Source organism: Platalea leucorodia (genome assembly GCF_965183815.1).
Source record: "Platalea leucorodia genome assembly, chromosome: 4".
Classification (NCBI taxonomy): Eukaryota; Metazoa; Chordata; class Aves; order Pelecaniformes; family Threskiornithidae; genus Platalea; species Platalea leucorodia.
The window spans coordinates 31109738-31137011 of NC_138826.1; the positions used below are offsets into that span (position 1 = coordinate 31109738).

Here is a 27274-nt window from a genome sequence, read left to right on the forward strand (position 1 = left end):
TAATAACCCCTTTCTTAACTGCTATAATCAAGGATTGTCTTACCTAAATCTACCATGCTATTCTACTATTTTTGATCATCATAGATGCTCTTTAAGACTCTGTTAAATTTAAGAGGATTTCTGCATTATGTGAAATGTGGGAGGAGGAGAACACTAATAACCCTGTTTTGCTGATAAGGAACAAAAAAAATTAAGCAGCTGTACAAGGAAATAAGTGATACAGAGAGTTTGACAGCCAGGAACTAAAGTGAATATCCCTGGTTTAGAACTGCAACAGTTCTAAAGAGACAGTTAAACAAGATAAACGAGCATAAAACGTTACCCCGTATCAGCTGTATAACAGTAACCCTCCTTGTGTGCTTCTTTGCCCCTGCGCCACTCTGGCAGGCTGGAAGCTTAGTTCTCTTTTGCTGAGGGAAGACCTCTGCACCACAGCATCTTCTTCCTCCTGTGGTCTCTGCATCCTCTCCTGAGCGACAGCACCATTATTTCCTGCTGCAGCGTCAGTGGGATATTTTACAATCCATAATCATAATTGTGATAACTTCTTTTCTTTTCTGGCCACTAAAGAAGCCTTTTAGGAGGTGCTGTTTCCACACGCTTTCCAATAAAAAGGCAATAGGTTTTCAGCACTTATTCCCCCATAGGTCTAAATAAGGATTAGCATGCAAGCAAGGCTCTGTGGAAAACAGAAATGCCCTCTGTATTGCCACAGTCGTTCCAGTTCATCAGGCAACTCCCTCTCACACACTCTCTAACCACTCCACGCAGTACAGGGCCACTGTGATTTGCAGTGAATTTCACCAATACTTTTTTCCAAGGTGCTATCTTTTCCAGCTGTTCTGCTGACTTCCGTCCTGGAAAGTTTCTGGGGTCCCATCTAGGCAAGCTTCCCATGCACGTTGCAAAGCTGCTTGTGACCTGCTATTCTTTCCATTTCCACTAGATGATAATGCCTTTGCTTAATGAATATGCATGAAGCTGCCAGGAATGATATATTTAACTTTGGTATGGGAATTCATCCATTTCCCTTATACTGTAATATCATTTTATTATTCAATTTGTGTTATACCTGATCTAATTGTAACAGAACAAAGGACAGATTAGATTTCTTTTCCTTTCTGTCTCTCTCCCCCCTCTCTCCCCTCTTTTCCTCTGGCTTTTTCTCCTTCTCTCTCTCCAGCCATGCTTTACCTGTTGATTTTGCTCGTGGACAGCTGTCTGGTCATCCTCTCTGTATGAAGCAATACTATGGACTCTTTTCTTCCTATCGTCTTCCAGGACATACGAAAGATACCCTCGTGGCCCAGAAAAGCAGTGTAATGCCAGAACCAGAGCACATCATTGTTGCTTGTAACAATCAGGTAAATGAGTGTTCTTTTTTTATACTTTTCTATATTTCTTAGTTTGCTTCAATTCACTCAAGAAGAGCCTAATGTGACCACTGTTCAGAAACACAATTAGCATGCTACGTATGAGCTCCCTTTTTACCAAGCATTCGCTGTCAATATTTCCAAAAGATGCTTCTGTAGCATTTTTGTCCTTAGCCCACATTATGTTCCAAGTACAGTGATGCAGAAAGGAGGAATGTAGCAGAATTCATTTGCTTTCTCATTCAAACAAAAATGTTTATTTAACAGAGAGGAAACCACAGAGAAAAAAAAAAATCTTATTAGAGTGCATTTGCTGGAAATGCTTTTCACTTGACAGTCAAGTGTTGGCACACAACGCATGGCATGTATACCACCGTCCCACGTAGGGGGATCTAAACTATGCCTGAAGAAGTTAGCACAGGTGCAGGCAGAAATACTGAAGCGTTAGAGTGAATCTGCCCCAACCAATAAGTGCCATCGAGCAGCAGAGTATATTGGCTGGGCAGAGTACCTTACAGCCCAGCTCGACTGTTTGTAGTACTGGAGCCGTGCCTGCAGGCCCCCTTGGAAGGAAGGGGTAGATCCCAGTGGTCCCTTTTCCAGGAAGTCCTGTTCTTCACCTCAATGGGAAGTTCTCTAGATTCTCTAGGTTATTATTAGATAAGCAAATAAAGCCATGGAAATTATTTACATACTTCCTGATGTTCTCTCTTCAGTTTTTTTTTTTAAGCTTATTCAAATAACGTATGTTTTATTTGAGCCCAACACACAATATAAGTCCCTTATAGCAACTGGCATTACACTGGTGTAAAAACACAGGAGGGATGAGCCCTGGGCCAGTCCCCAGTGTTTTTGTGCTCCACTGCCTGCAGGTCTGGCTCTCCAGGCAGGACTTCAGCATCTCAACACCTACCCAGGCGAAAGCGAAATGTTGGACCACTAAGGGTCCAACCCATCCGTGACTGTTCTTCTGACTTCTGTCATTTTTTTGCAGTTTTTTGTTTTGGATGTTGTCATTAATTTCCGTCGTCTCAGTGAGGGAGATCTTTTCACTCAGTTACGAAAGATAGCCAAAATGGCAGAGAATGAAGAGGAAGTGCTGCCTCCAATTGGCCTGCTGACAACAGACGGAAGAACAGAATGGGCAGAGGCCAGGACCATCCTTATGAAAGGTTAGCAGCAGCAATCCCAGCTTTCTTTTCTTCATCATCTTCCTCCTCTTCCTTCTCACCATCATTGCCTTTCTTTGCTGGGAGTGAACATTACAGCAAATATAGGACTGAATGTGCAACATCACTGCTGAATTTTTCTAGCAGGAGGAAACTCAATACCTGTAAGTGTTCAGATGTGTGTTACCAGGGAAGCAGCAGATATGGTGTGACCCTTTGGCTGTGTATGTGTAAGCGTTACGCCATGTAAATAGCTCTCACTCCATTCTCTGTTTTTCATCACATGAATTACATTACATCAGATTTTGTGATTTGTCTCTTTCTTCACATCCATTTTGTACCAATAGGAATGATGTATCCTCTTAGCTTTCGGCAACCATTAGACATTTTTCATCTCATCTAACAAAGGTATCTACAAGTTAAACACCTATTGAATCTAGCTGTGTACTCTTTCCAGTCAATGGAGAAAAATAGAAAGTACCAGGGCTGATTCATCCAAATCTTAACTAAGTATCTAGGAAAGGTGGCAGCAATTGTTATCTGGGGATAGTTCTCTCTTTCTTCCAACAACAGGCAGCATTTAGCTGTCTTGGATTCTGGACTCAAATGCCTGACTTTGAAACAGATGAAAATAAAGGGTGGGATTAGTCCCCTCTATCACTTCACACCTTATATATTTTACCCTGAAGCTAAGTGATTTAAGCACCCTCTTTTTGCCATTTTAGATGACTTAGGTATTCATTTTTCCCTCCTGAAAAAAATGTTAACTCATCTCTTTATCCCCAGTTCAGCAATGCTACAGAAAATATTGCTGGTTTACCAATGCCCTGGAATATACAAGAGTTGCCAGTAGTCTCAAAATACGTTTACCATCCCAAGGAAGATCTTCCCTTTTCTTATTCAAGTTTATCTGCGCTTATAACAACTTTATATAGATACACACAGAGAGAGAGAGTGAGTCCTGGCCGTTATTACAGCATTATCACGTGGCACCAGTCTCATCTTCAGGCTTTTCCCCTCCCTGTCTTTTCTTTTTAAAGCAGGAGAAAAAAAGATTCTTTATTTTAATGAAAATGGAGATAAACACCTAATAATTTATTTTCATGCCATGCTTTTAAGTAAAACAGTGAATACCTTGAAACCTGCAGCAAAATCATCTTTGTAAACCTGCATCATCCTAAAGAAAAAAAGACAAATCAACAAAAACTAGCAGAACCATCTCTATAGTGTTTTTGGATCACCTGGCATTTGCCAAAACATTCATTTTAATGAGGAAGCAAACCAACTCAGTTATGCAGCTAAAAAAAACAGATTCTGCACTAGCAAATATCACAGCACCATGATGTGAGCCTTCTCTAATCTAAGCAGGAATCCCGTCCTAGACCACTCATATTAGCACAGCTCCTCTATATAGTATAGTACATTGCTGTTACGCATGGATACATGATTATTAACAGCCCTTTTTTCTTTCATATCTGTGGTGAAATATTCATGCAACAATAACTAACAGAGGAAGAGAAAAGCCTCTAGCAAAGCAGTGTGAGGTGGAAGGGGTCACTCCACAACTGTTCTGTACTGGGCAGGGAAAGAGGATGCTTCGGGACGGAGAAGACCTATACAGCGCCTTGCAGAGGTTATGAAGGAGATAGGTACATGGGCCTGCATAGACCTAGAAGTAGAGGATAGGTCTTCTAGGTGAGAAAATTTCAAAGAAATTGTAATAAACCTAGCCATCACTGATTTATAAACACATTAAGTATTTGAACTGCATTCAGGCTGCAGAACTAACTCACTCTCCTAACTACAGGAAGTGAATTCTTACTGCTATAGGGGCTGCTGTCCCATGCATTCTATATCCAAATTTGATTCAGAACCGCCTTCTCATATTTTCCTTTTTAAAACAAAAACCAAAAACCCCAACTAACCAAAAGCTGACTCGCCAATTCAATGCAATTGTGTGCATTAGAAAGGAAGAAGGACAAGAAGTATCTTGCAGGGCTTTAGGCTTGTTCTCACACTTCTCCTCTGTTTCAGCTCTTTCTGAAGATATTTATTTTCCATCCCAAGTCATGGTTCATGAGTTCTTGTGCAGTTCACTGCCTGCTTTACACGATAATTTTTTCAGTGTTTGATCAGCTCTCTGGACATGTCTGTTTCTTTCTGTAAGGGCATCTTTCCTCTACTTTTCTATTTCTAGCAGAGCTTAATTTTATTCACTCTAATACCTAGACTCAAGATACCCTGAAACCATATGTCAGAATAAGGGCTTCATATCTGTCAAAGACGTGTGGGCAGCAGCCACAATGAAATATATATAAACCTATCAGACAACATAAAGCAGAACGCTGAGCAAGCTGCGAGCAGTTTGTAAATCACTATCCAAGCAGTTTTTCCTTGAAGGTGCCTGTCCACAAATAGCAGCAGCTGATGTATACAGGGCAACTTCCCTTCACAAGGATCTTTTTAGCCTTTGCACTGACGTACTCAGACCATCAATGGAATAAATACCACAATTACAGTGAGCCCTGCAAGTGTCAGATGCTAGAAGAGCTTTACAGCCAAGAGGACAGGGACATGCCTTCTCCCTTATAAAGCTTCTGAATGCTTTTAAAGACAATTTGTAGGGACATCAGTGTTTCACATGTATGGGGACACAGATCAGTGGCAGAAAGCTCAACCTATCTGCGTGCCCCATCAGTTACAATCTCCTGGCTCAAGTCTTTAGAGGAGATGGCAGAAGGCCAGGTGCCTTCCCTAGGACTCTGCTTCTGTGGGCAAGAGAAGACAACGCACTATGCACTCCACCAGGTCCCCACACAGCCTGCAAGAAGTCAGGCTGGCCACCCCTGTCACTCAGGCCCATGGCTGCCAACACTCCCTCGCAGGAGCCACCAGACAGCAATAGACAGTACCTGACCATAACCTGCACAGAGGGCACAGCTCTCCCTCTTCCTTCTCAGCCACTGCTGTCACTTGCCTCTCCTTCTCTTGTCACCTTTTTCATTTCTTGCATATTTGCGCTCTTTTTTTACTACACAGCATCTAGAGACTGAACCTAGATGATAACAAGCAACTGTTTTTTTTCTAGCTCTTCACTAAAATATGTTACTCATTTTGGGAAGGTACATTTTTTCTTACTTTGAAAAATGATGTTCTTTCAGAAGATCAGGCTACTTTTCATATTTGCAAACATTAAACACATGTACATTTTGAAATGGCTCCATATTTCAAATGCAAATCAGAATTATTTAATTTTAAATATTTTTTCCATTCTTTCACCTACAATAATCTCCTGAATTGAGCACAGATTTCCTGAACTTAGCACAGACTTGCAAGAAGTTTTGATCAATCTGAATTCATATCATTAGTTAAGAACATTCTGAAACACAAACTTTTACACCAAAATCTACAAAAACTAGCAGATGAAAGTTGATCTGTTAAGAATGGAAAGAATTTTAAGTTGATGTCTGAAAGCCCTTTTTCCTTTCATCTTGTTAACAACCATTTAACAGCAATTAATGATGTTATGTGCTTTTGAATAAAACAAGTTCTTGTTATAGGTCCCACACTTTCATCCTTTCAATTAAGAGCTGTATTAAGTGCTCACAATGAAATATTTCCTATGCCTCAGTCTGGCCCTCAGAAGCAAACAAACCTTTACTTTCAAACCTTTACGAGTTAAAGAAACTGAGAAAAAAAACCTGCACAAATACATCATAAATAAGGAGGAAAGCGCTGAGGACAACATAAAAATAGCCTTTGTAGTCCACTTGTAGAAGCAAGAGTGACAGGATAGGAAAAAAAACAGAGAAAGAGAACCAGAAAAAGCACATTTTATTCAGCAGTACACTAGTGATAGGAGGGAAGTGTAATGTGGCAACCCATGGTTTTGGGAATACCATGTTCAAAAACGGAACCTCACAACCTCATCCGCAGATGTTTCCTCATGTGATGTAGGCAATATACCCAGTCCAGGGCTTATTTCTCTAATGTACAAGAAATGACCAGGGACAGGAGAGAAAAGAGGGTTTTAATACAAGAACACAAAACCAACATGGGCCCTGCTGTTCCTTGTCCAGAAAAGGGTTTTAATGGGAGAACAGCACAAAACCAGTATAGCCCCTGCTGTTCCAGAACAGAATGCTGCAGCACTGCAGCAATAGCACGAGCTCTGAAATTCTCTACTTTCCACCTGTCCTCTCTGTAACCGCTATGTATAGATTAAGTAAGCATTGCTGGCTTTAAGAGTAAAATAGATCTATTTTGTAATACAATTACTTCAGGAAATGAAAGTCAGAAAAAGAAAGTGGATATTATTGAATCATATGAAAGATACACAGAGACATTGCAAAAGTTAACACATGAATTACGTTACGCCTTGGTGTAACGTTTCCTTGCACTGAGACGTTCTGCTGTTGAGAGAGCTCTGCAGGCACTAGCTCATTGCAGAGTCAGGGTCAGATCTTCAGTGCTCTCCAAGGCAGCAGGGTTCCCCAACCTGTCCTGCACTACAGGTAAGAGGATGTGAACATTTCACTCTTTTATCCCCAGACTCTACTAACCGCGACTCCCTTGACATGATTGAACGGTGCATATGCCTGGTGTGCCTGGACAGCCCAAGTGGGGTGGAACTCAATGATACAAACATGGCATTGCAACTGCTACATGGGGGAGGCTACCATAAAAATGGGGCCAATCGTTGGTATGACAAACCTATGCAGGTAAAAACCTTACAGTACTATGATATTACTCGGACGTGGTAAGGGACTCCGGTTGCCCTTGTGGCAGGGACCACTTAGAATCAAGTGGGAGAAAGAGGGGAAGGTGGTGTTGGGTTGGTGTGAGCAGCGCTGTTCCTTGCAAGGCAGGGGAAGCAGACCTACTGCCTTGCTGGCAGTGGGGGGCCTTCTCCAACACAGGTACGCCTTCAGCTTCTCTGAAGTTGCCCTTTGCACTTGAGGAGGTAGACAGATACACAGACATACAGGTAGGTAGACATCTGATTAAAAAAAAAAAAAAAAAACCAAAACCCAAAAAACCCAAAAAAACAACAGTACACATTTGATTACACTCAATCAAATTAAATAAAAGTGCTGGACTAGCATCCCAGAACAAATAAGAAAAGCACGATACCTTTCTCCATTTTCTGTTCTCACACATTTTCCTGACATCCTAGAAATACTACTGCTTATAATTTAGTGTGTGTTTAAGTTAGTATTAAGTTCTCAGTTAACAGAATGTTTACTCATTTAATGACATCCTTGTTGAGACTTTCCTGAAAGTATTGATTTCTCTAGCCTTTATCCCAATCAGATTTTGATTGTCATATTTGAAAGTGTTGCACTGTTATTTTCACATTTTGCAATAGACCCAGGGTGAAGCAATGTATTAATCTCCAACTGTCAACAATGTTGACACCTCATGAAAAATTGATAAAAGTGCTGACTGATACATTGCTTGCGCAATGCTTGTTGCTCTTGCCATATCTAAGAACAGCAACATGAAAAGAGAAACCACTAAACTAACTTCACTTGCACTGACTTAGCCCAGTGCAAATACATTTCAGTGGTCATTCCTGACTCATGCTGCTGCAAATGCTATTATTTGCAGACTCCAGTGCTGTGTTTTTAAAGAACAAATCATTTGTCTTTAGTTAGAATCCTCTGTTATTTGCAGGACCACTGGTTGAGATGTTTCAAGCAGATGAGAATAAACAAGATTTTTTTTTACTATCAGAAGGTAGCAGAAAGCAAATAAATTTGCATAGTATAAGGGAGAGCTTCATCTGTCCAGATGCATTCAGGCCAGAAGTAGTTCAAACGCAAAGAGAAATTCTTAGGGAAAAAAGATCCCATTTTCTTTCATGCAAATGCAGATTATTATATAGGAAGCCATTCTCACAGTAGGACTTGTTCTTCCTCTCCATATTCTTCTTCAACTTTGCAGCAAGGCATCAGAAAACATCCAGGTAAACTTTTTGCATCACACACACTGTGAAAACCTCATGGGAACCAGGGAAGCAGGATGCGTATGTGTGATACAAATGCACAGGGGGAGCTCAGTGGGAGAAGTCCAACAGAAGACACTTCAAAAGAAGTGGGGGGAAAAGTCCAGAAAAAGGACAAGAAACATGTGAGACAACTTGCAGTTTTGTCCTAGACATCTGCTTTTGTTTGAGATGCAGAAGTAACCAACTGCATGGGTATCACAGAACTACAGTGCAGCAGGTTAAGTGTCACCAGTTATACCACGTGTATGCAATGAAATCAGGAATGAAGACAAGTAAGAGGGAAATGAAGAAAATACCACAAAAAAAAAAAAAAAAGGTAAGGAGGAGGCAGGACAGTAAAACAAGCTATGAGAAAGCTATCAAATAAGGATGAGCTTGCTCATTTGATATATTTGTAATAAAATGTGATCCTAAGGGACTTCCCAGATACAGAAGTTGCATTGCCTCCAAATGTAGAAGGAAAACCCCAGCCTGTCTTTCTGTTGACGGGTTTTCTCTACCATAAAGCAGATGCTAAATCCAATTTCTGGACTCCAGTGGGAATTGCTAAAATTTACATTGTCGCAGGACTCAGTCCAAAATAGCAGCATGAAAGGGATCCAATGCAACGCCATTCACAGGACAAGAAAGTCTCCTGCGATAAGTCTGTAAGTCACCCACTGATCTGTAAGTCAAGGAAGTTCTTGATATGAGCAATAAGAAAACCACAGGAGAACAACGTCTTTTGTTAGGTTGCCGTCATGGGTAACTTACCCAGAACATTATTTATTCCCTATAGCTCTTGCATTTGTTCTTTTCCTTGCTTAGTTTGTGGTAGGAAGAGACGGAGTCTGCGGTACCGTGTGTGAACATTCCCCTTTTGATGGCATCGTACTGGTGCAGTGCACTGAACACTTGCTCAAGCACATGTGAGTCTCCTTTCAGTACAGCTGTTGTACCCACCCCAGCCCCCGGGAAGCCTCTGCCAGTGGCAAATTCCCCCTGATGCACAGGGCCACTAAGACCCATACAACTGTTGGAAACCAGTCATTACCTGCTAAAAAAAACCCAGTGTTTAACAGATAGATTATTCCTGTGACCTTAATGACTTCTCTCTCACATACTAACAGGAAAGAAAGCTCCAAGAAATTAGTCCGAGCCGATTCAGTGAGCGAGCTTCCTGCTCCACGGAGACTGAGATGGAAATGTTCCCCTGAAATTCAGGCACATTTGGCATCATCAGCAGAAAAACTGCAAAGGTAGAACAGATGCCTTATTTTTCTCAGCAGTGACTGCAAGCTGGGAACTACCCAGAGCAGTGAGTGCAGGCATTGGTTTCTTCCTAGAAGGCTCTCCCTGCTCTTCCACTCCTCCTCGTCTTCCCAAGCTGGACATACCTAGCATTTCTTTGCAGGATGGCACCCTTATGGGCTGGAGCTACTTCACTGTATTCAGGAATTGCATTACCATTGTTTCCTTCCACGTGAATATTAGGAAAGCTAAAGACCACTGGAAAAAACAGCTGAGTCCTATTTGCACAGGATGCAAACAGTGCAGGTCCTCTGTTTTTGTGGATGCACTTTATGGGTTTGACCTGACTAAAGCTGAAGCCAGCGCAACGGGGATACATATATGGGACAGTAGAATACAACTGGTTTGAATAAACAATTTGAATTCAGGAATGTAATTTGTTTATATCTATGTTGCTCCTACAAAGGTTAGTTCTTCTGACTGTGTTTCCAGACTGTAAAAGATTTGCATAATTTTGGGGGTGGGGATGGCAATGAGAGATTTTTTTTTCAAATTATTTCACCTCAGCACTCAGGCCTGTGATCTCTCTGTAGAGAATTAACACATTGTTCGCATGATCAGCTGTAAGTATGTCCAGTGTGATTGCATTAAATGAGACCTCAAAGTGGCTAGAAGCATACATGAGAGTATGAAAACATTCAGGATGCAGAGTAATTCCTTTTTGTTTTTAAATAAAGGTAGTAGTCCTCTAAATTGAAACTTGCAAGGAGCTTACAGCCTTCATCAGGTTTTAAATCCACCCATTTTCATACTAGTAAATCTCACAGAAATTTGTGGAGAACAAAGGAGGCCCTGGCTTAGGCTTCAGGAGTGGAAACACTATTTTTTTAATAACAAACAAACGTTTTACTCAAATGAAAAGAATGACCTGAGTGCCACAGCTCATGTTAAGGCTACAGATACCAAGCCCAGTCTAGAACCTGTATGAATAAAAGTTATTCATACATACATAAAAACAAGTTACCAAAGGCCAGGACTACCTGAAGAGCAGGAGCCCACTCACCTCCAAGGGGGTACAGGCAGGAAATGATCTCTGGGTTTTATTTGCAAACAGAAATGGAACATGAGATTCTTGCATCTCCCCCCACAGTAACTGCCTCTGCTTGTTTTCCAGGATAGTAAAAAATCTGGACTTTATTGCCTACAAGTTTGAGAACTATGGAAAGGAATTTATTAAGAAACAAAAGATTAGCCCAGATGCCTACATTCAAGTAGCACTTCAGCTGGCATTTTACAGGTAAGGTTAACTCAAATCATAGGAACAAGGCAGCACAGAGGAGATTCACACTTTGTTTTTTATACAGACAGTCCATTTTTTCCTCAGCACCCAAACAAATGCCTCCTGCATGGAAATGAGTGATCTTGCCTAATGACTGTAGGTCAGACAAGATAGAAATTGTCACCCAGTTCTGAGACAGAGTACTCCTTTCCTTCCCTCCCTTTCCCTCTCCTTGCTCTACCTTCCCCTTCCCCATGTCCCACACACACCATTCCCAGCCAGTATCCTCCCTCTGCACAGCTGTCCCTGTGCTTGGCATAGAGAAGAGGGTGCAGGGATGTGGCAGGGAGTGGCAGACAAGCCTGCCACCCACAGCAGCAGAAGCAGCTAGGAAGTACAAGTCCCTGGGGCAGAAACACTCCCTTGCCACCGCGGGTAGCTTGGGAGGAACTGTGGCAGTAACCCACAGCTCACCACGTATGCGTCCCCCGCGCCGCAGGGGGAAAAGCATTCACAGGGGAAAATACTACAGCAGCATATCCGATCAGAGTTCCTACACAGGATAGTAACTACTGCTGCTTCCTTCTTCACAGGCATCCTAAGATTTTGTAATATCCTGTAATTTCCATGGTATTATCAAAGTTAAAAGCTCCTTTCTGCGTTGTCAGAACAGCTAATGCTCCAAGTTAGAGATCGGTTGCACGGTTTCCTGCAGAATAGCCTATTACACGAATAATTCTTTACCATGTCAAATTAAATCCTGAAGTGGTCTTTACCTAGTCAAAATGAGAGATGCCCAACACATTTTGCATACTCCATTAACATCTGTTAAACATCCGTTTTGTGTATTCCATTAACCAAACTCCAACAATGATCTGGTCCAAGACTGTCATCTGGATCCCAGCCATGATAGAAATCCTGTGTTCACAACAAAACGCTTCGGGGACAGGTATGTTCTGAGACCCCTGCATCAACTGGAAGGCACAGTTGGTCTCCTGAAGCGAGGAATAGTAGCTATATATACCTGGCCCCAAATTAAACAATAGTCTTCACACTCTGTTCTATTTGCTATGTGGGTTTTCATTCCAGTTCACAGTCTCAAATAGCACCCTTTTTCCCTCTTAGTTTTCTATTTTTTGTTCACACACAGCATGCATTTTTTCTTGTTTTAAATAAAACATATTTCACGCCCATAAGTAAATGATTAATTACACAATTATTTTATGATGCAGTACAAATAAAACATTCCTTGAGATCTTTCAGTAAATTTTAGTTTTACTAGCCTTGTTTTACACAGCAAGCCATTTTTTACTGGCAATGCATAACTAAAATGTATACAGCTGTATCCAGCTCCTCATATTAGAAAGGAGTGAGCATCCATCTTTTTTAAGTTTCTTATAGAATTCCATCAACATTAAGATGAATACTATGCAAAAAATAAAATTGTGGCTGTAACAATAAAATGTCCTAAGCCTATATTTCTTTTAGTCTTCATGACTCCTTGAAAATAATTATTCTTTGTTTTTCTTACTTCATTCTCTCAGATGCCACAGGAGACTTGTCCCTACATACGAAAGTGCTTCCATACGCCGATTTGATGAGGGCAGAGTCGACAATATTAGGTCTGCTACCTTGGAAGCATTTGCTTTTGTAAAAGCAATGACTGATGACAAGACAGCTCTATCGGTATGTTGGTCTGGCTCCCTCTGCCTTCTTTGGCAAAACACTAAGCAAATAATGCATTTGTGATCCCCAATCTCTCACTTTTTAACTGTTAACTGAGAAGATAAAGGCATAGGGTAGGGTATCAAGCCTTACAGGATTTTGCTTTTTGTGCAAACCAACCATTAAGCTAAATATAAATATTTCCTTATTTTTATTTAAGCATCCAAAAGATTCAGAGGTGCCTAAACATGACATTATAAGAAACAAAACATCTGATTTTAGACTCAGCATTGTCTTCTGAATAATCTGTCATCAGATCCAAATTCTGCTCCCTGGCGAGATCTGGGCTGAACATGCAAAGTTCAGTATCATGATACTGCCACACCAGGGGACTTGCCTGGCAGGTCCCCTGCAGTAGATAGCTCTGCTGCAGATTGCAATGTGTGAAGTGATGTAATTCACATGCTTTGATTTCTGAGTAAGATGGATATGTTCTGGCTGATCTTTTTTGTTTTAAAGGTGTGCTTCTACCAAATACAGTTAGTTTTTTAGGATCCTCAAGGGGGCTGAACCTTCATGATGAAAAAATTTCATCAAGCTAATAAAACAAGTCTCCAAACTGTCCTGACATCATCCTGCAAAAAGAAAAATTAAATTGCCTTTCTTTGAGCCACCACCATCTGTTTGCCAGAAGCATGAGTACTGTACATAGTAGATGGGGATGCAAAGAGGTACAGCTGAGAGAGCTGAGACTATAGCTGCATAAACAGCTTTGTGCACTGTCCCTCCCTCCATCCCTGGAGGGCCTCCCTCAACGTCTCTCTGTGTGCCACTTCCACCCACTGCACTTTGCTGCTGTACAGGGAATTTCCAGGTGGCTGTTTAGATGCAAAATGCTGCCACAATATAGATTATTTTGCACAGTAAGCCCACTCCAGTGGCAACAGCCCACATGGCTGTTCTTTAGAATCTAGCATAGCATTGCTAGAAGTATTGCTGGGCTGTAGCTTAAGTGTAAATTAATGAAACATTGTAAACCAAGCTCTCATGTCCGAGAGGATGAGTAAAATTTGCCCAGAGAAGTGCTCTGTTCCTCAATTGCTGCTTCAGTCTCCTTAAGGTTACCATGCCCAGAACTCAGCTCATGATGAACAAGACTCAACTAAGTTCCATCTTAAAATGAGTAATTCCCTAGGCTGAGTGGGTAATTCAAGGCAGATCATGACCATACTATTTCACATAAAAGTGACTACCATACAGTAGACAGGAAGAGGCTGTCATTAGTTGCTATCAGTGTCCTGTCTGACAACATGGATCTTAATCATATTTCATTAGAAGCTGCTGTCATCTGTGCACACCTTCCCCTCCACGCTTTGGTGCTCACCATACCCCCAGCCCCAACACACATTGCTGCAGGCTGACTGTACCCCTAGGAGGAGCCAGCCTGCTCTTAGCACGTTATTTTGCCAGATCCTTCTTGTTCCCTCCAACAATCTCTTCCTACCTTCCTTATTCCAACACTTACTGACTTGTGCAGCTCTCCCAAACCTTCAGCATTTCTCACTGTTTTACCACCCAAATCTGAGATTGTGCCCACCTTTCACAGCATCCTAAACTGTACTGCTTCACAGAAGCAAGCAGAAGAATGCCATGCATATCTAGAGTGATCTCAGTCTCGGCCTCCAAATCTTTATATTGCATGCCTTGGCAGTACCGAATAGGGAGAATAATGGTTTCATTCCCCCTGAAAAACCTGCAATCATAATGCAAACCAATCCACTGATAGTTTTCCTGGCTTCTTGTCCACTGAGAGATGCAAAGGACATTTAAAATGATCTGTGATTGTTCTTTCCCGCAAACATTTAGAAATCTTTGTTTTGATGTGAACATCTTTATCTTTCAGCTCAAAAAAATATATATGATTATCACAGAATCATTAAACAAAATTCACTTAACACAGCCCTATTCCAAGGTAATTTCTTTAGACGTACAGATTGCCTCTAGATGTGAAGGGGTTAATTCTATTTTTTGGACAAAGAGATGCATCACTTGGTTTAAGTAGCCTTGAACTCCCCAAAATATTATTTGTTAATAGCCATTAATCCAAATCAAATTAAAAACAATTTTCTATCTGATGCTAATAAAAATTGTCTTCAAATGATAGCTTGAAGAGTCACCAAAGATTGATCGAGTCGGATTGATTCTCTAGCAGGAGAAATATCTCATGCATTTGACACTTGCTGTAAAAGAAGCAGCAACTGACACTGCAGAGATTGCTTGAATAGCTGTAAATTAATCAGATTTAAAGACTGCATTTAGTAATTTAATCTGTATAAGGGAACTAAGGCCTAGCTTTAGCCCTGTGAAAAAATATCAGACTCATACTTTGAAGGTCCCTGATGGTGGCCTTGAATTGCTTCTAAAATGAATTCTTTGTTCAAAAGATCATTAATCGTCCATAGGAGCTGAAGGTTCCCTGTTTGTCTGGAGACCCAGTCATTTTTGGCTGTTTCAGGGTCTCCCAAAGTTGCAGTGTCGGACTTGATGTACAGCAGGTCAGCACTTCTTAGGATCGTTCCCTTAATATAAAAGGCTGCCATTTGACAGGAGTCAAAATTTACTAGCTTGTTATCTGAAATGTGAGGCATCTGTGGAGGGTAGGGCAGCCTTGGAAAATTCTAGATGCCCTTTCACACAGGGGAGTAATTTTTTGACTGGCTAGTAAAATATCAGTAATGGCTTTCATTAATATCACTGTCATTGTCTAGATAAACCATTCTGGAGAAGATATACAGCCTGGCTGTTTTGAAAACACTGAATTACACTAGGCAATTATTTTCCCTACTTCAATTGGAGCGATTCAATTAGTAATAATCTACATCCCCGAAATCCAGCGACAGAATCCATGAAAGGAACTGCAAGGCTTTCCTTGACTTCCAACAAACCACCACCAATAAGCCTGTTCAACCCTTGCACAACCAGGCACCGTTGCTGCTCAGGACATTGAATCCCTATGGCTTTTCATTTATAAAGAGTACTTACACCTGAGCCAGGAGCAAAGGACATTAGAGAGTGCTTGCTGTTTGGCTGCTGGTTAATTGATTGAAGATGCTATTTCTTTGAGCGTTTATTCAATAATAGATATATTTTAATTCCCCCAACAGGATTCTGAGAAGATGAAGAGATTTAAGGATGCAATTACAGCTCAGACTAATTACACTATTCTGGTAAGTAAAACACTGCTTTGTCTGAATAAGGACTAGTTAGTTTTTTTCAAGAAAAGTATGATACTGTCATTAACTATTTAAGCACCAGAAAACATAGGCATCTCTAAATAGGAAAGTACCTGCTATGTCACACTTATCAAAATTTCTGATGACCCAAACACCCTCCAAATAGCCATATTCAACCAACTTCACCTTAAAAAATACTTCCTGGAAGGCAAGATAACAAAATTCTGCATTAGACATCAGTGGCAAGACCATCACTCTTGGGCATTATCTCTCATATCTAGAACTGTCACAGAACATGACACTCTGTATGCAACATATTCACAGGGAATGTGCACCTGTGAAACATTTATGATTTGTATCTGCGTCATAATTAGGAGTCCCAGCCACAAATTAGGATTCCACTAAGGTTGGTGTTGTACAAATTAACAATTCAAAAATGGCCTCCATCTTAAAGAGCTTGCATCTTAATTAATTAAAGATTAAAGCTCTTAAAGAGCTTGCATCTTAATTAAATCAAAATTTAATAAAGGGATTTTTTTTTTTTATAAATATTGAAAGGTTTTCAGGGGAGATCAGTAGCCAGATGAAATAACCCTTTATTCTGTACACTCTGTGATCAACATGAAATGTTAGCCATGAAGATAGCCAAGAAAAGTGGCAATGGGGTATTCTAGTGGGGTATAGCAAATGGACAGCCAAGAGCCTTATCAGGATGAGAAGTAAGCAAGGCTTAAAAGTAACCAGCTTAAACTGCTGTGTAACACGCATGAGAAATAAAACTCCAACTGCAAAATCCAGATCCCCCAAACTTAAAGGTATTTAGACCCATGAGCTATAACGTTACAGATAAGATCAAGACAGCTGTAACACATCAGGAACTTCCCCTCCTCCCAAAAAACTAACCATTTATGCATTTTCTTATGTTTTCCCCAGAGGAGAGAAGTCCCTGTTTGGGACCTGATCCTCAGAAGGACTGGTATTATGGAAAGTGTATTCTGGTATTCCAAAGTGCCATTTCTAATAACGGTCATTAACAATGAAGGAATGATTATAGTAAGTTCTCTTTTAAAGACCTGAATGCAGTGTCTAATAAAAGGAAGAGACACCCTCCAGTGAAGAAATCAGTTTAGTATCAAATACAACTCATTTTCTGTTGATTAAAAATGAGACAATTCAGCCTGGGTAATGCTCTACATCCCACTGTGCCAAGACAAAGCACAGACTTACTCTACAAACAACTTAGTCAAACCACTCATGAAATTAATAAATGTTAATAACCAGCTATGTTAAGTGAATTTGCTACCTATGGTTTTGCCTCAGACCATTGCCTAACAAACCCACATTGCTGATTACTGTTTAAACACTCATAATATTAAAGAAATCGTTCATTTCCAGAGGTGGTTTCAAAGGTATACTCAGACCACTGGAGAGGTGAAGTGTTGCTTTCAGGCAGGATTTGTTCCCAAGACTGTGAAACAAAAGAAGCAGGGAAGAAAAACAGTTTTCGTTTTCAAGCCTTGTGCTGGGAACTCACATCTTAGAAGCTGAGACTCCACATCATTTCTAAAGCAGAGGCAAGTCTTACTTCAGGGCAACTGTCTCACCTGAACCATCTCAGGGTAACCTTGCAATGAGCACAACATACTGCAGGTCTACTAGGTCACTACTAATGGAATTTCTGTACAACATCTCTTTAAAAAAAAAAAGAAAACATTTCCACAAAATCCCCCCTCCAAGTCATTTCAGTTCCAGAGACTGCTATAAAAATTCAGCTTCCAGTGTAGCTCATGGGAAAATATTAAAGTCGCCATCGGAAAGTTAATTCATCTTTAAATTTAAAAAGGTCTCTAGGTATTTCTACTCAGCAAGCTCTCCTTTCTCTCTCAGAATAGCAGAATGTAATTGTTGTGCCTTTAAACTATGGGCAAGACTTACATGGTCTGACTAAATCGTGTGTAACGGACTGAAATGTAATAGCTCCTAAGAAAAACAAAAAAATCTACTTCATAAAACAAAAAGCAATTTAATGATTTTATTTCCCCTTGTTAGGGCTTACTAGTAGCATTGCTATCTTAAATGCGGAGCTTTAAAATTCGATTTAGCACAGTTTTTTCCTATTCGTTGACTCACAGTTTATTTCGTTAGCCTGTCTCGGCCTCTCTTCAGACAAGACATTGATCTATGTTGCAAAAATGTCATTGCTAACAGCCTTATAAATCTTGTGTGATAGCAAAATATTTCCTTTGATTATCAAGTCAGTTTCCCTCTCTGGGAAAAACAACATAAACACTGCCCTCATGTATGCTACTTTTTTGCAAGCATCCTTGCTCTGTCTGGGCTGATGAGCCAATAGCCCCTTTACCAATGGGTGCCTACTCCTTGATAAGCCGGACAGGATTATGCACTCCTGGCCCCCCTGCTTCAGGCACTTATCAGTGGTTAAAATGATTCTCCTCTTAAGAGGAAAAGCGAACTTGTTCCTTTCTTTTTTTTTTTTCCCTTTTTTTTTTTAACTCTCTCCGTAAGAGGAAAACCAAGCTTGTGCTCTTTTTTAAATCCTGCCTTCTCTCAGGTTGCTTGTCCCCCTCATTACTAGCTGCCTGTGTCACAGGGATATCAAGTTCTGCTCTCAGTGTAGTACAACGTCCCTTGTTCAGCATTCCCTTCCTACATGACTTCAGCCTGCTACCAGGGATGAGCTAGAGCTCAGTCCTCATAATCAATGCTTTCACCAGCTAGAATAAGCCTAGACTGAAGGATTTTTAAATGCACATTTTAATCTGAGGCAATTCCTGCCTGGTTGGAACAAATTTTGATTTGGTTTCCTACAGAAACAAAGCTCTGTAACTATCCTGTCTGCCCATCTCCCACTACTGACTTTTGATCCTCTTAGCCATCTTCAATCACATTTGCTAGTAGGGCAAAGATTGTAAAGCTAATAAATTCCTCAAGTCTATAGCATTAGGTAGCTGGATAGAGCAGAGGGACCCAAGCACAGTAAGCTCATGTCAGAAAGACTTACTGCAGGCTTGGCAGTAGTTCTTCTGAGTTGGCTAGCTGGCCACCAGGGTGCCCCTGCTGCTAACTTTCAGCCACTGCACATGCTGCCGATTGCCTCACCTGTAACCATGAGACAGAAGAGGAAACTGGGGACATTTGGGAGCAGGGTTTGGGGGCAAGCATGGCTGGTTCTGTGCTGGGGATGATGGTGAGCAGAGACACAGGCAAGCAGGACAGCAAGCAGACTGCTCTAGGTCTCTTGCTTCTCAAGCACATTATTCTCCTTTGTTAAATGCTGTTTAATTTGATTCTAGACTCATGGTACCTGGACTACGGTACCATCCAACTGTGCTGTCCTAGACTTACTGTTTTCAATTGCCTCATCAGAGTGAGGGCTAAAGCAAGGGCTATCCCTGAGATAATCCAGCTCTGCAATGATGCCAGCACAGGGAAAGGGGGAGGGAATTGGGATATTTGGGCAGTGAATTAAATTGAGAAGGCATTGTGTCTCTAACCCCAGTCTTCTCAAGTGGTGGGGTGTGCTAGTAGATCTGTGATAGATCACTGGCAAATCTATGTTATTCTGTGATCACTGTTAAATCTGTTGCAGACATCTACCAGATCTTTGGATCTAAATTCTATGGAATGATACATGCTTTACCTGCCAGAGTGAGACGCAGGCAGCAAGGCAATGAAAGATTAATTTGTTGCAATTTGGAGGTGTTTTGGAGCCCCCTATCTTGAAATATAACCCAAGTGACACACAGGAAATTCTAAAATACACCTAGAGATTTCTGGTGTCCCATATGTTCCCTTCAGCAGCTTTGGAAGCCCAGTCCATGATATTTAGCTCTGAGAGATGATGAACACCCAGAACACTAGATAATATCAGCACATAATACATCTCAAGACCATCTCCTTCCTAATTTTTACATCTTTAGAGCACCATATGAATTTCTAGTTACTGATCATCAGCAAAGTACATACTCAGAGTAACATCTGAACATTATAGGCATTACATCACTCAAACCAACTTCATCAACTCCGACCAGAAAACAAGGCAGTAACAGCCATGAAAATGTCTCCATACTCAGTTAAATGCTGGTGTCTTATCATGTTGTCCACAGGCTATTACTGGAATGGCAATAGACAATCACCTGCTAGGGCTCAGAGAAGTGGCACGGGAACACTTCAAGGAACTGCCAGAGATATTTACGGATGAGACATATTTGACAAGCAATCGATTCATCCTCTCGACCAGCCAGGTGAGTTTCTCCTGTTCACTGGTCTTGCTAAGCAAAGGCTAATTCACTTGTGTTCTGCCAGACCTTGCAGCTCACAGTGAGAACAATGTTAAAAAAAAAAAAAAAAAAAAAAGAAAAGAAAAGAAAAAAGCAGCTAGAACTGTCAAGAAGTCTGCAAAATACTCCAGACTTTTAATCTAGTTTTTGTTCCTTCCACAAAATGAGCACAGTAAATACTGACTGAAGTTATCACTTCCCTTGCAACATCCCAAAGCCCTTCCTGGAAATTCTGGAAATGCACACAAACTCAGTAAAATTCGCATGAGGGCTCAGGGTTTCCTCACTTTTCAAACTCTGTATCTTCCCGTTCCCCTTTCTTCTCCTCCTTCCCCTAAGGTGACAGCTCTAGTGGGAATTCTTTACTCCAGTGACAGTACAGCCACAAGCCAGGCAGGCTGCCACTCTGAGAAACAAAAGCCAAGAGCCATGAGGAAATTTTACTCTTAAAAGTAACAACTCTGTTTGAAATCTTCGAGAGCCTTCAGTTATTCTGTGTAAGACTGCAACCTGTATAGGCTTGCCTCTTGGATTTATAGACATTTTAGACATTTACAGATTTACAGTTATTTGCAACTATACTAAGATACTCTAAGACTCAACACTAGCTACATTTAAAGTTCTGAATAAGGAAACATCTTTATAGCATACAGCCTAAAAATTAAATGTGTCATTGCATGTAGTAGAAGTCCTAATGAAAGAAGAAATCTATGGAGGAATTAATTTACTGAAACACTAGCCCAACTGCACAGATTAGAACTATGCAACAAAAGAGACTTATGATATCATGCTACAGCGTAAAACCTTAATAAGTGATTTGATCTTGTCATAATGTTTGTAGGCTTTCAGACATGAGTGAGTGTAACCAACATACTACTACATAAATTCTCCAAGAAACTATCCATGAGCAAAGAGTGCTTCTGAATAGCTTTATGGCCTTCGGCTGTTGCACAGCAAATTTATCTGACAATTCTATGGCTCTATTAGCAGGACTAATGGCTTGTTCTACACCATTAAAAAGCCAAATGTCATTTGTGAAGGCCCATGTACACAAAGTCTGAAACATATAGGTTTCTAACACATTTTTCATTTTCTGCAGTAGAAAGTGTTTCACTCCTGTACTATGCCATGATTAAACCAAGGTGTAATAGAAATATAGCACCTAGATGCATTAAAATATGTTTTTATACAGCATCACAATTATGAACGATTATTTGAAAAGGACAATACTACTTTCTAGAATTGATTACAGTCTTCACATTATAAGTTTAACATAACCTTAAGAAATTAAAAACCTTAGAGAAATTTTATGCATCATAATTTTATGTATCAGAATTACATACAGCCTTAAAAATTCCCTATCTATCAGTAACAAAGCTTATAGCTGTTAAAGATCTATACAAAGTGAGCAAAGAAATGCATTATATCCACCTCAAATTATACCGGTTTTCAAATGGTAGCAAAAAAACAGAGCAACCAAATTCTATACTGAGATCAGCTTTTACCTTCCAAGTGTCAGCTCCAGGTCTGGACTTCTGAAGGAAGTGATATTCTACAAGGGGAATTCGCCACATTTCCAGCATTTGTAGCATTTGTTTATCTTTTTCCTCATTCCTAACCAGCTGATTTCAGGTGCCCTGATTAATCAGAGATCACTCCTTACCTTCTCCCTGCAACCAGGTTCCAACTACTACGGAAATGTTCTGCTGCTACGGGCCTGTGGTGCCCAATGGTTATGGGGCATGTTACAACCCTCAGCCAGAGCATATACTATTCTGCATCTCAAGCTTTAAAGACTGTAAAGAAACCTCCTCAGACAAGTTTGCAAAAGCTGTGGAAGAAAGCCTCCTAGAAATGAGAGATCTGTGCAGCAAATGCAACTCTACTATGGCAAAGCCACTTGCTAAACAAGAAGCAGCCACACAGCTGCCGAGCGACCGCAAACTCTAAGAGGCCGTGGGAATTACTCTCCTGAATTCACCTTATGAAGAAACAATGACATAGTTGTTCAAAGGCAAGATAGTACTAGTAATATATTAGTGTAGAACCAAAATGTCATTTGTTTTACATTGTTGCCAACATTTAAAACCCTGTAAGTACTAAATCTACCATTTCTTGCTTGAGAGTCAGCAAAAAAAGGTTTGGTCTCACTGGCTGAAATGAAGGAGGAAGTAAGAGGAGTATGTGTGTTGTACTACCATTTCTAACCATAATTAACTTATGCCATTTTATCACCTAAAAAAATTGAGTAAGAGCGTATGTGACATAAATTAAATACTAAGGCACACCAATTAATTAATATCCCCTGCAAGTAGTTATAAAATATTCACATCTATTCCTGCAAGATTTGCATGTAAAGAAAAAAAAAAAAAAAGAAATTTCCCCTATCAGGAATGTTGAGAGTAACATTGTACGTAATAGGCTGATGCCATTAAATCTTGAAAATCTGCATGAAGAGTATTTAAAAACACCATGCTATTTTCTGCATAAAAAAAAGCAGATTATTTCTAAGAGTGGCTGCTGTGTATTTCCACAAACAGAGTTTAGGAAGATTACACTAGCATTTGCATGTTCCCCCAATTCAGAAATGCTGCAGAAATAATTTAGCCTTTATTCTGGTTTGCACTGGCCTCAAGCACAGTCCCATTTTGAGAGCAGCATGTTGGAGATAAGATCAATCACAGAGAACTGGGAGAATTTTGTCTGTAATGAATTGACTTAATTATTTCTTTCTATCAGTGAGCAAAATCCAGTCTGACAGAGAGGCAAAGCACAAAGCATAAGTGCAATTCAATCCTACTTAAGACCTTTTTTGTTTGCACAGGAATGAATTTAGTCACTGTGACTAGCAGGAGAGTGTATCCAACCACACAAAATCAAAGAGCAATAAATAACTAGAATGAAGAGGCAAACTTGCAATATAAGGAAGTCTACAAGCTAGAGCTATAAACACCAGTTGAAGAGTGCTGGTACTCTTATCAGCTTTGCATCATCCCACTTGGGAGGGATTTATATTTTATATTTTTTAATAGTAGATGTAGGGTATCATATTCTGCAATATACAGTAAATTCAATCAGGAAAATAATATAGTATCTGGGAATTCCCATATTCTGAGAGTGTTATCCTGAGTGTTTCATTCCCTACAAATCCTTCCAAGGACTGATATTTTCAGTTACTTTCTCTCAAGTTGAAATATGTTGCCTCGCTTAGAGGTGTTCAGTCATCATTGTTAGAATACCACTTATTCCCTGACTAAAGACACTTACTAACTCCAGTGCAGATCCCTTGCTAGGCAAGCTGGAGCACACTCGGAAGGCTGGCCAGGAACTGCTTACCTGCCTCTGGAGAAGTGGAGACATTTTTTCTTCCTTCGTAGACTGAACAGTCACATGCTTAAGCACTCTCAAGCCTAAAAGCAGGAAAATAGATTTATTACAATAAACTAGAGGCACAGATACATTTCTGCCCAAGAACTCTAGATACAGATTCAGTAGATTATGTATGTCCATGCTTATTTAACTGCCTCTTCGGAGTTGCATACATGCAATTAAGCAGTCTGCTGGATAAAGGCTATCCACAGCCCCATATATGACAGCACAGTGGGCCTGATAATCAATTGGAACAAGTCAGCTACGTTGGAGCAAATCAACCATGTTAATTTACAGTGATTGAGAGCAGGGCTCATTTTTTTAAAGTTAATGCGTTCATTTAAAAATATGCATGTTTCATTAGTCCATGAGCTGTGGTTCAAACCAAAGATGAAACCTATTTTTAGATTATATAAATAATATTATGTCATAAAAGCTGCCCCAAAATTAAAATGTAAAAAAATAAAAAAATAAAGAAAACTGTTAGTCAAACCACATGTTCACTTAATGAATATACTGTTCAAAACATGACTTTAAATTTTTCCTACACTATAATTATGAAAATTACTTTGAAACATTCCCAGTAATTTTGCTTTGTTCTGTCTCATGTCACTAACAAAGGCTTTCTGCATTTTTAACATTTGGAGCACTACAATCTAAAGATTTTTCCATAGGATTTTATGTTTAAAATTATAACCATATTTTAAGTGTATAAAAACGCTGTGAATAGTTATTTGATTATTTATTAATTTGCTTCTAATGAAATACGTAATTTTATTTTGTATACCTAGTTCTATAGGTACTGATATTTATTTGCAAATATTATCTGTGTTTCCATTTCACTTTTTTGGCTGGAATTTTAACAGTAGCTCAGACACTGTACTCAACACACAGTCAGAGAATTCAGGCAGAAACTACAACCACACCTGAAATTTTACACCAATTTATCACTAAGAGCCCCTTACTTGTCCACAGCTGCTGTAACAGGTGCTTTGGATTCTCCCACACTGGAAAATACTATGGTGGAAAATACCAACACCATATTTTTACCTGAGGAAGAAACCAGTGACCACCCATACTTGCTATTTATTTAGATAACCATTCCAAGTATCTTAGATACTTACTGATCTGGTTTTAGTATTCAGCCTGAATACCTGAAATGAGCAGCTTCAATGAACTCAGTCCCTCCAGAGGAAGGCATTTGCGTAAATGCTTAACCTTAGGCATTACCCATGCTAAAAGCAGTATCTGCAAAGTACCTGACTTTGTTCAAGAAACTTCAGACTCAGTCCAGGTATGTTTAAATTGAAGAGTCCTGATGAAATTACAGTTGGATAAAATTCACAGCACAGGGCATTACAAACCTCTCGGTTTGCCAGCAGGAGCTTCATGAGGGACTGTGCTGCTTCTCAGTTAACAGAATCCCCTACACCTATGTGGTATGATCCCATGCTGCAGCTGCATCTATGAAGGATTTCAGGAAATAGGTAGTTTTCCTAAGTTCTTATTTTAAATTATTTGTATTATACAAATGAAGTTCTCTTCCAAAGTTTAAAAATACACAGCCTGTGCACATGCACTTACGGAAATCAAACATGAAGCTTTTAAAATATTTCCAACCAGAAAACTATGGAATAGATTGTTCATTACAAAAAGGGAGAAAATCTTGATTGACAGACGAAGTGTAATTACGTTAACGTAACAAGGCAATGATTGAATGAGACCTCTTGGTGGGACCTGGGACAGACAAACCCCCTGCAAGAGAATTTTAAGAAGGTAATTGTTTCACTCTCGCTGTAGGTGTACGCCCACGTACACGCAGTACTGGGATGTAGAAATTAAAAAGCCAATTTTTGTGAACGTCTATATTCACAGTGAACAAAAGCGAAAGAAACTTGACTGCAAAACAGTGGTGGTTCAAGGGTGTAAGAGCCTGACCTCGCTCCCCTGCGCGCTGCCAAAGGCCCCGCGCCATCTGTCATTAAGCAGGACGCGGCTGTGACGACACAGCTGAACTCCTTCTGGTGTGTGAGTTGCAGAGGACATAAAAATATTTTAGTGATACTTTTATTTTTATAGAATATTATAGATTTATGACAAATGTAAATGTGTATTTATAGCACACTTTGTTTCTGTTATGTTTTGCGCTCTATTGAAATATATTTACCTGTCTATATTCATACATACGACCTGAAGCGTACGCCGGTACCGCGAATTCAGCTTGTTTAAAGACAGAGCTCCGCACCGCAAATAAAAACTACCAGAGCAAAGATCTTGCCGCCTTTTCGTGCCCTGCCCCCGCAAGGGCCGCTCACCCCGCCACGCGCCGCGGGGGAGCCTGCGGGCGGAGCCCGCCGGCCGCCCCTCACGGCAGGGCCGGCGGGAGAGCGCCGCCAACGGCGCCCAACGGCTGCCAACGGCCGCGGCACCGCGCCGCCCGCCCCGCAGAAGCCGGCTCGTTCGGCAGCCCCAGACCCCGCCGCGCCTCGGGGCGACGCGGCCCGCCCCGCGACGGGGACCCGGCTAAAAACGGTCCCCGCCGCCGCGCCCGGCCGTTGTCCAGCCGGAGCCGCGCTCCGCTTTTCTCCTGACGGAGGGGAGGTGCAGCGGGCAGGGCGGCAGCCGCCGGCGCCCCGCGGGCGGGCGTTCCCGGGGCGTCGGTGTGGTGACGCCGTACCGAAGGGTCTCGGTGTCGCCCGGCCAAGGGCGGCTCTAGCCGCGGCCTTGTGTGTGTGACGAAGGAAAGAGCGGCTCCTTAAACACGCCTCGGACAGCACAAACGCTTCCATCTTTTACGTTTGCTAAAATAAGCTTGTGTCACACCGTGTATATATTTTCCTTTTCCAATTACACAAGCCCTATTACAAACACAGTCTGACATAAACTCATAAAGGTGAAAATGTCTAAGGCCAAATTTAGCTATAAAGCAAAGTACTTGGGAGGGCAAAGTAACGCTTACTGCTCACCGGTAATTCCCAGGGACTAACGCAGCGCGGGTGGCAGGTACCCGCGCCCGGGAGCCGAGCTGCCCCCGCCGGCCCGCGCCCGCAGCCAGGCTCCGGCCGGGACCCCCCAGCCGGGACCCCCCAGCCGGGACGGGCCCGGGGCCTGAAACTGCCTCGCCGCAGAGCCAACAGAGGAGCCGCGCCACGGGGTACGGCAGAGGTAGCTGCTACTGCACAAGTGGACTACCCGCACTTCAAGTTGCGGTGGCGTATCGCCCACAGAAGAAAGTGCAGCTATTTTTTTCCGATTCATCACAAATTCTGTTTATTAGGGAATGAGCAACAGGTTTTCTCCGTTCTAATGCTTTGCATCTATAAGAGGATACATAATAAAAACTTCTGCCTAGCAAAATCCATCTGAACTTGCAAGATAAATCAAACTGTATTTTATCTAACATTTTCAAATAACTCAAATTTTGTTACTATAAAGTCTTTAGGTCATATAGATGCAACAAAAAAAAGAAAGATAAACTCAATATCGGACAAATCAGTATTTGCTTGACACTGGAAACTTACAAAGAACATAAGTTAATACAATATATAGGCTACCGGCAACTCATTCAAATTCTTTCACTGGGGCTGCAACATCAGTGCAACACACCTGACATGGACTGAGAGAGACCAGGCCTCAACCTAGGGA

The 27274-nt window shown here is 41.0% G+C and overlaps 1 protein-coding gene across 1 annotated transcript in view; it reads left to right on the forward strand.

Moving 5' to 3' along the window:
* The window catches only part of CHAT (choline O-acetyltransferase), a gene marked incomplete at both ends in the record, with an annotated part of 29866 nt that extends 7656 nt beyond the window's left edge, over positions 1 to 22210 (forward strand). The window contains 10 exons of the mRNA XM_082308862.1: positions 1184 to 1364; positions 2368 to 2545; positions 7094 to 7263; positions 9360 to 9460; positions 9662 to 9790; positions 10957 to 11079; positions 12606 to 12747; positions 15891 to 15953; positions 20087 to 20224; positions 21941 to 22210. Coding sequence (XP_082164988.1) covers positions 1184 to 1364; positions 2368 to 2545; positions 7094 to 7263; positions 9360 to 9460; positions 9662 to 9790; positions 10957 to 11079; positions 12606 to 12747; positions 15891 to 15953; positions 20087 to 20224; positions 21941 to 22210 — 1495 coding nt within the window. The remainder of the gene's footprint in view (positions 1 to 1183; positions 1365 to 2367; positions 2546 to 7093; positions 7264 to 9359; positions 9461 to 9661; positions 9791 to 10956; positions 11080 to 12605; positions 12748 to 15890; positions 15954 to 20086; positions 20225 to 21940) is intronic.
* Between the last annotated feature and the right edge of the window lie 5064 nt (positions 22211 to 27274).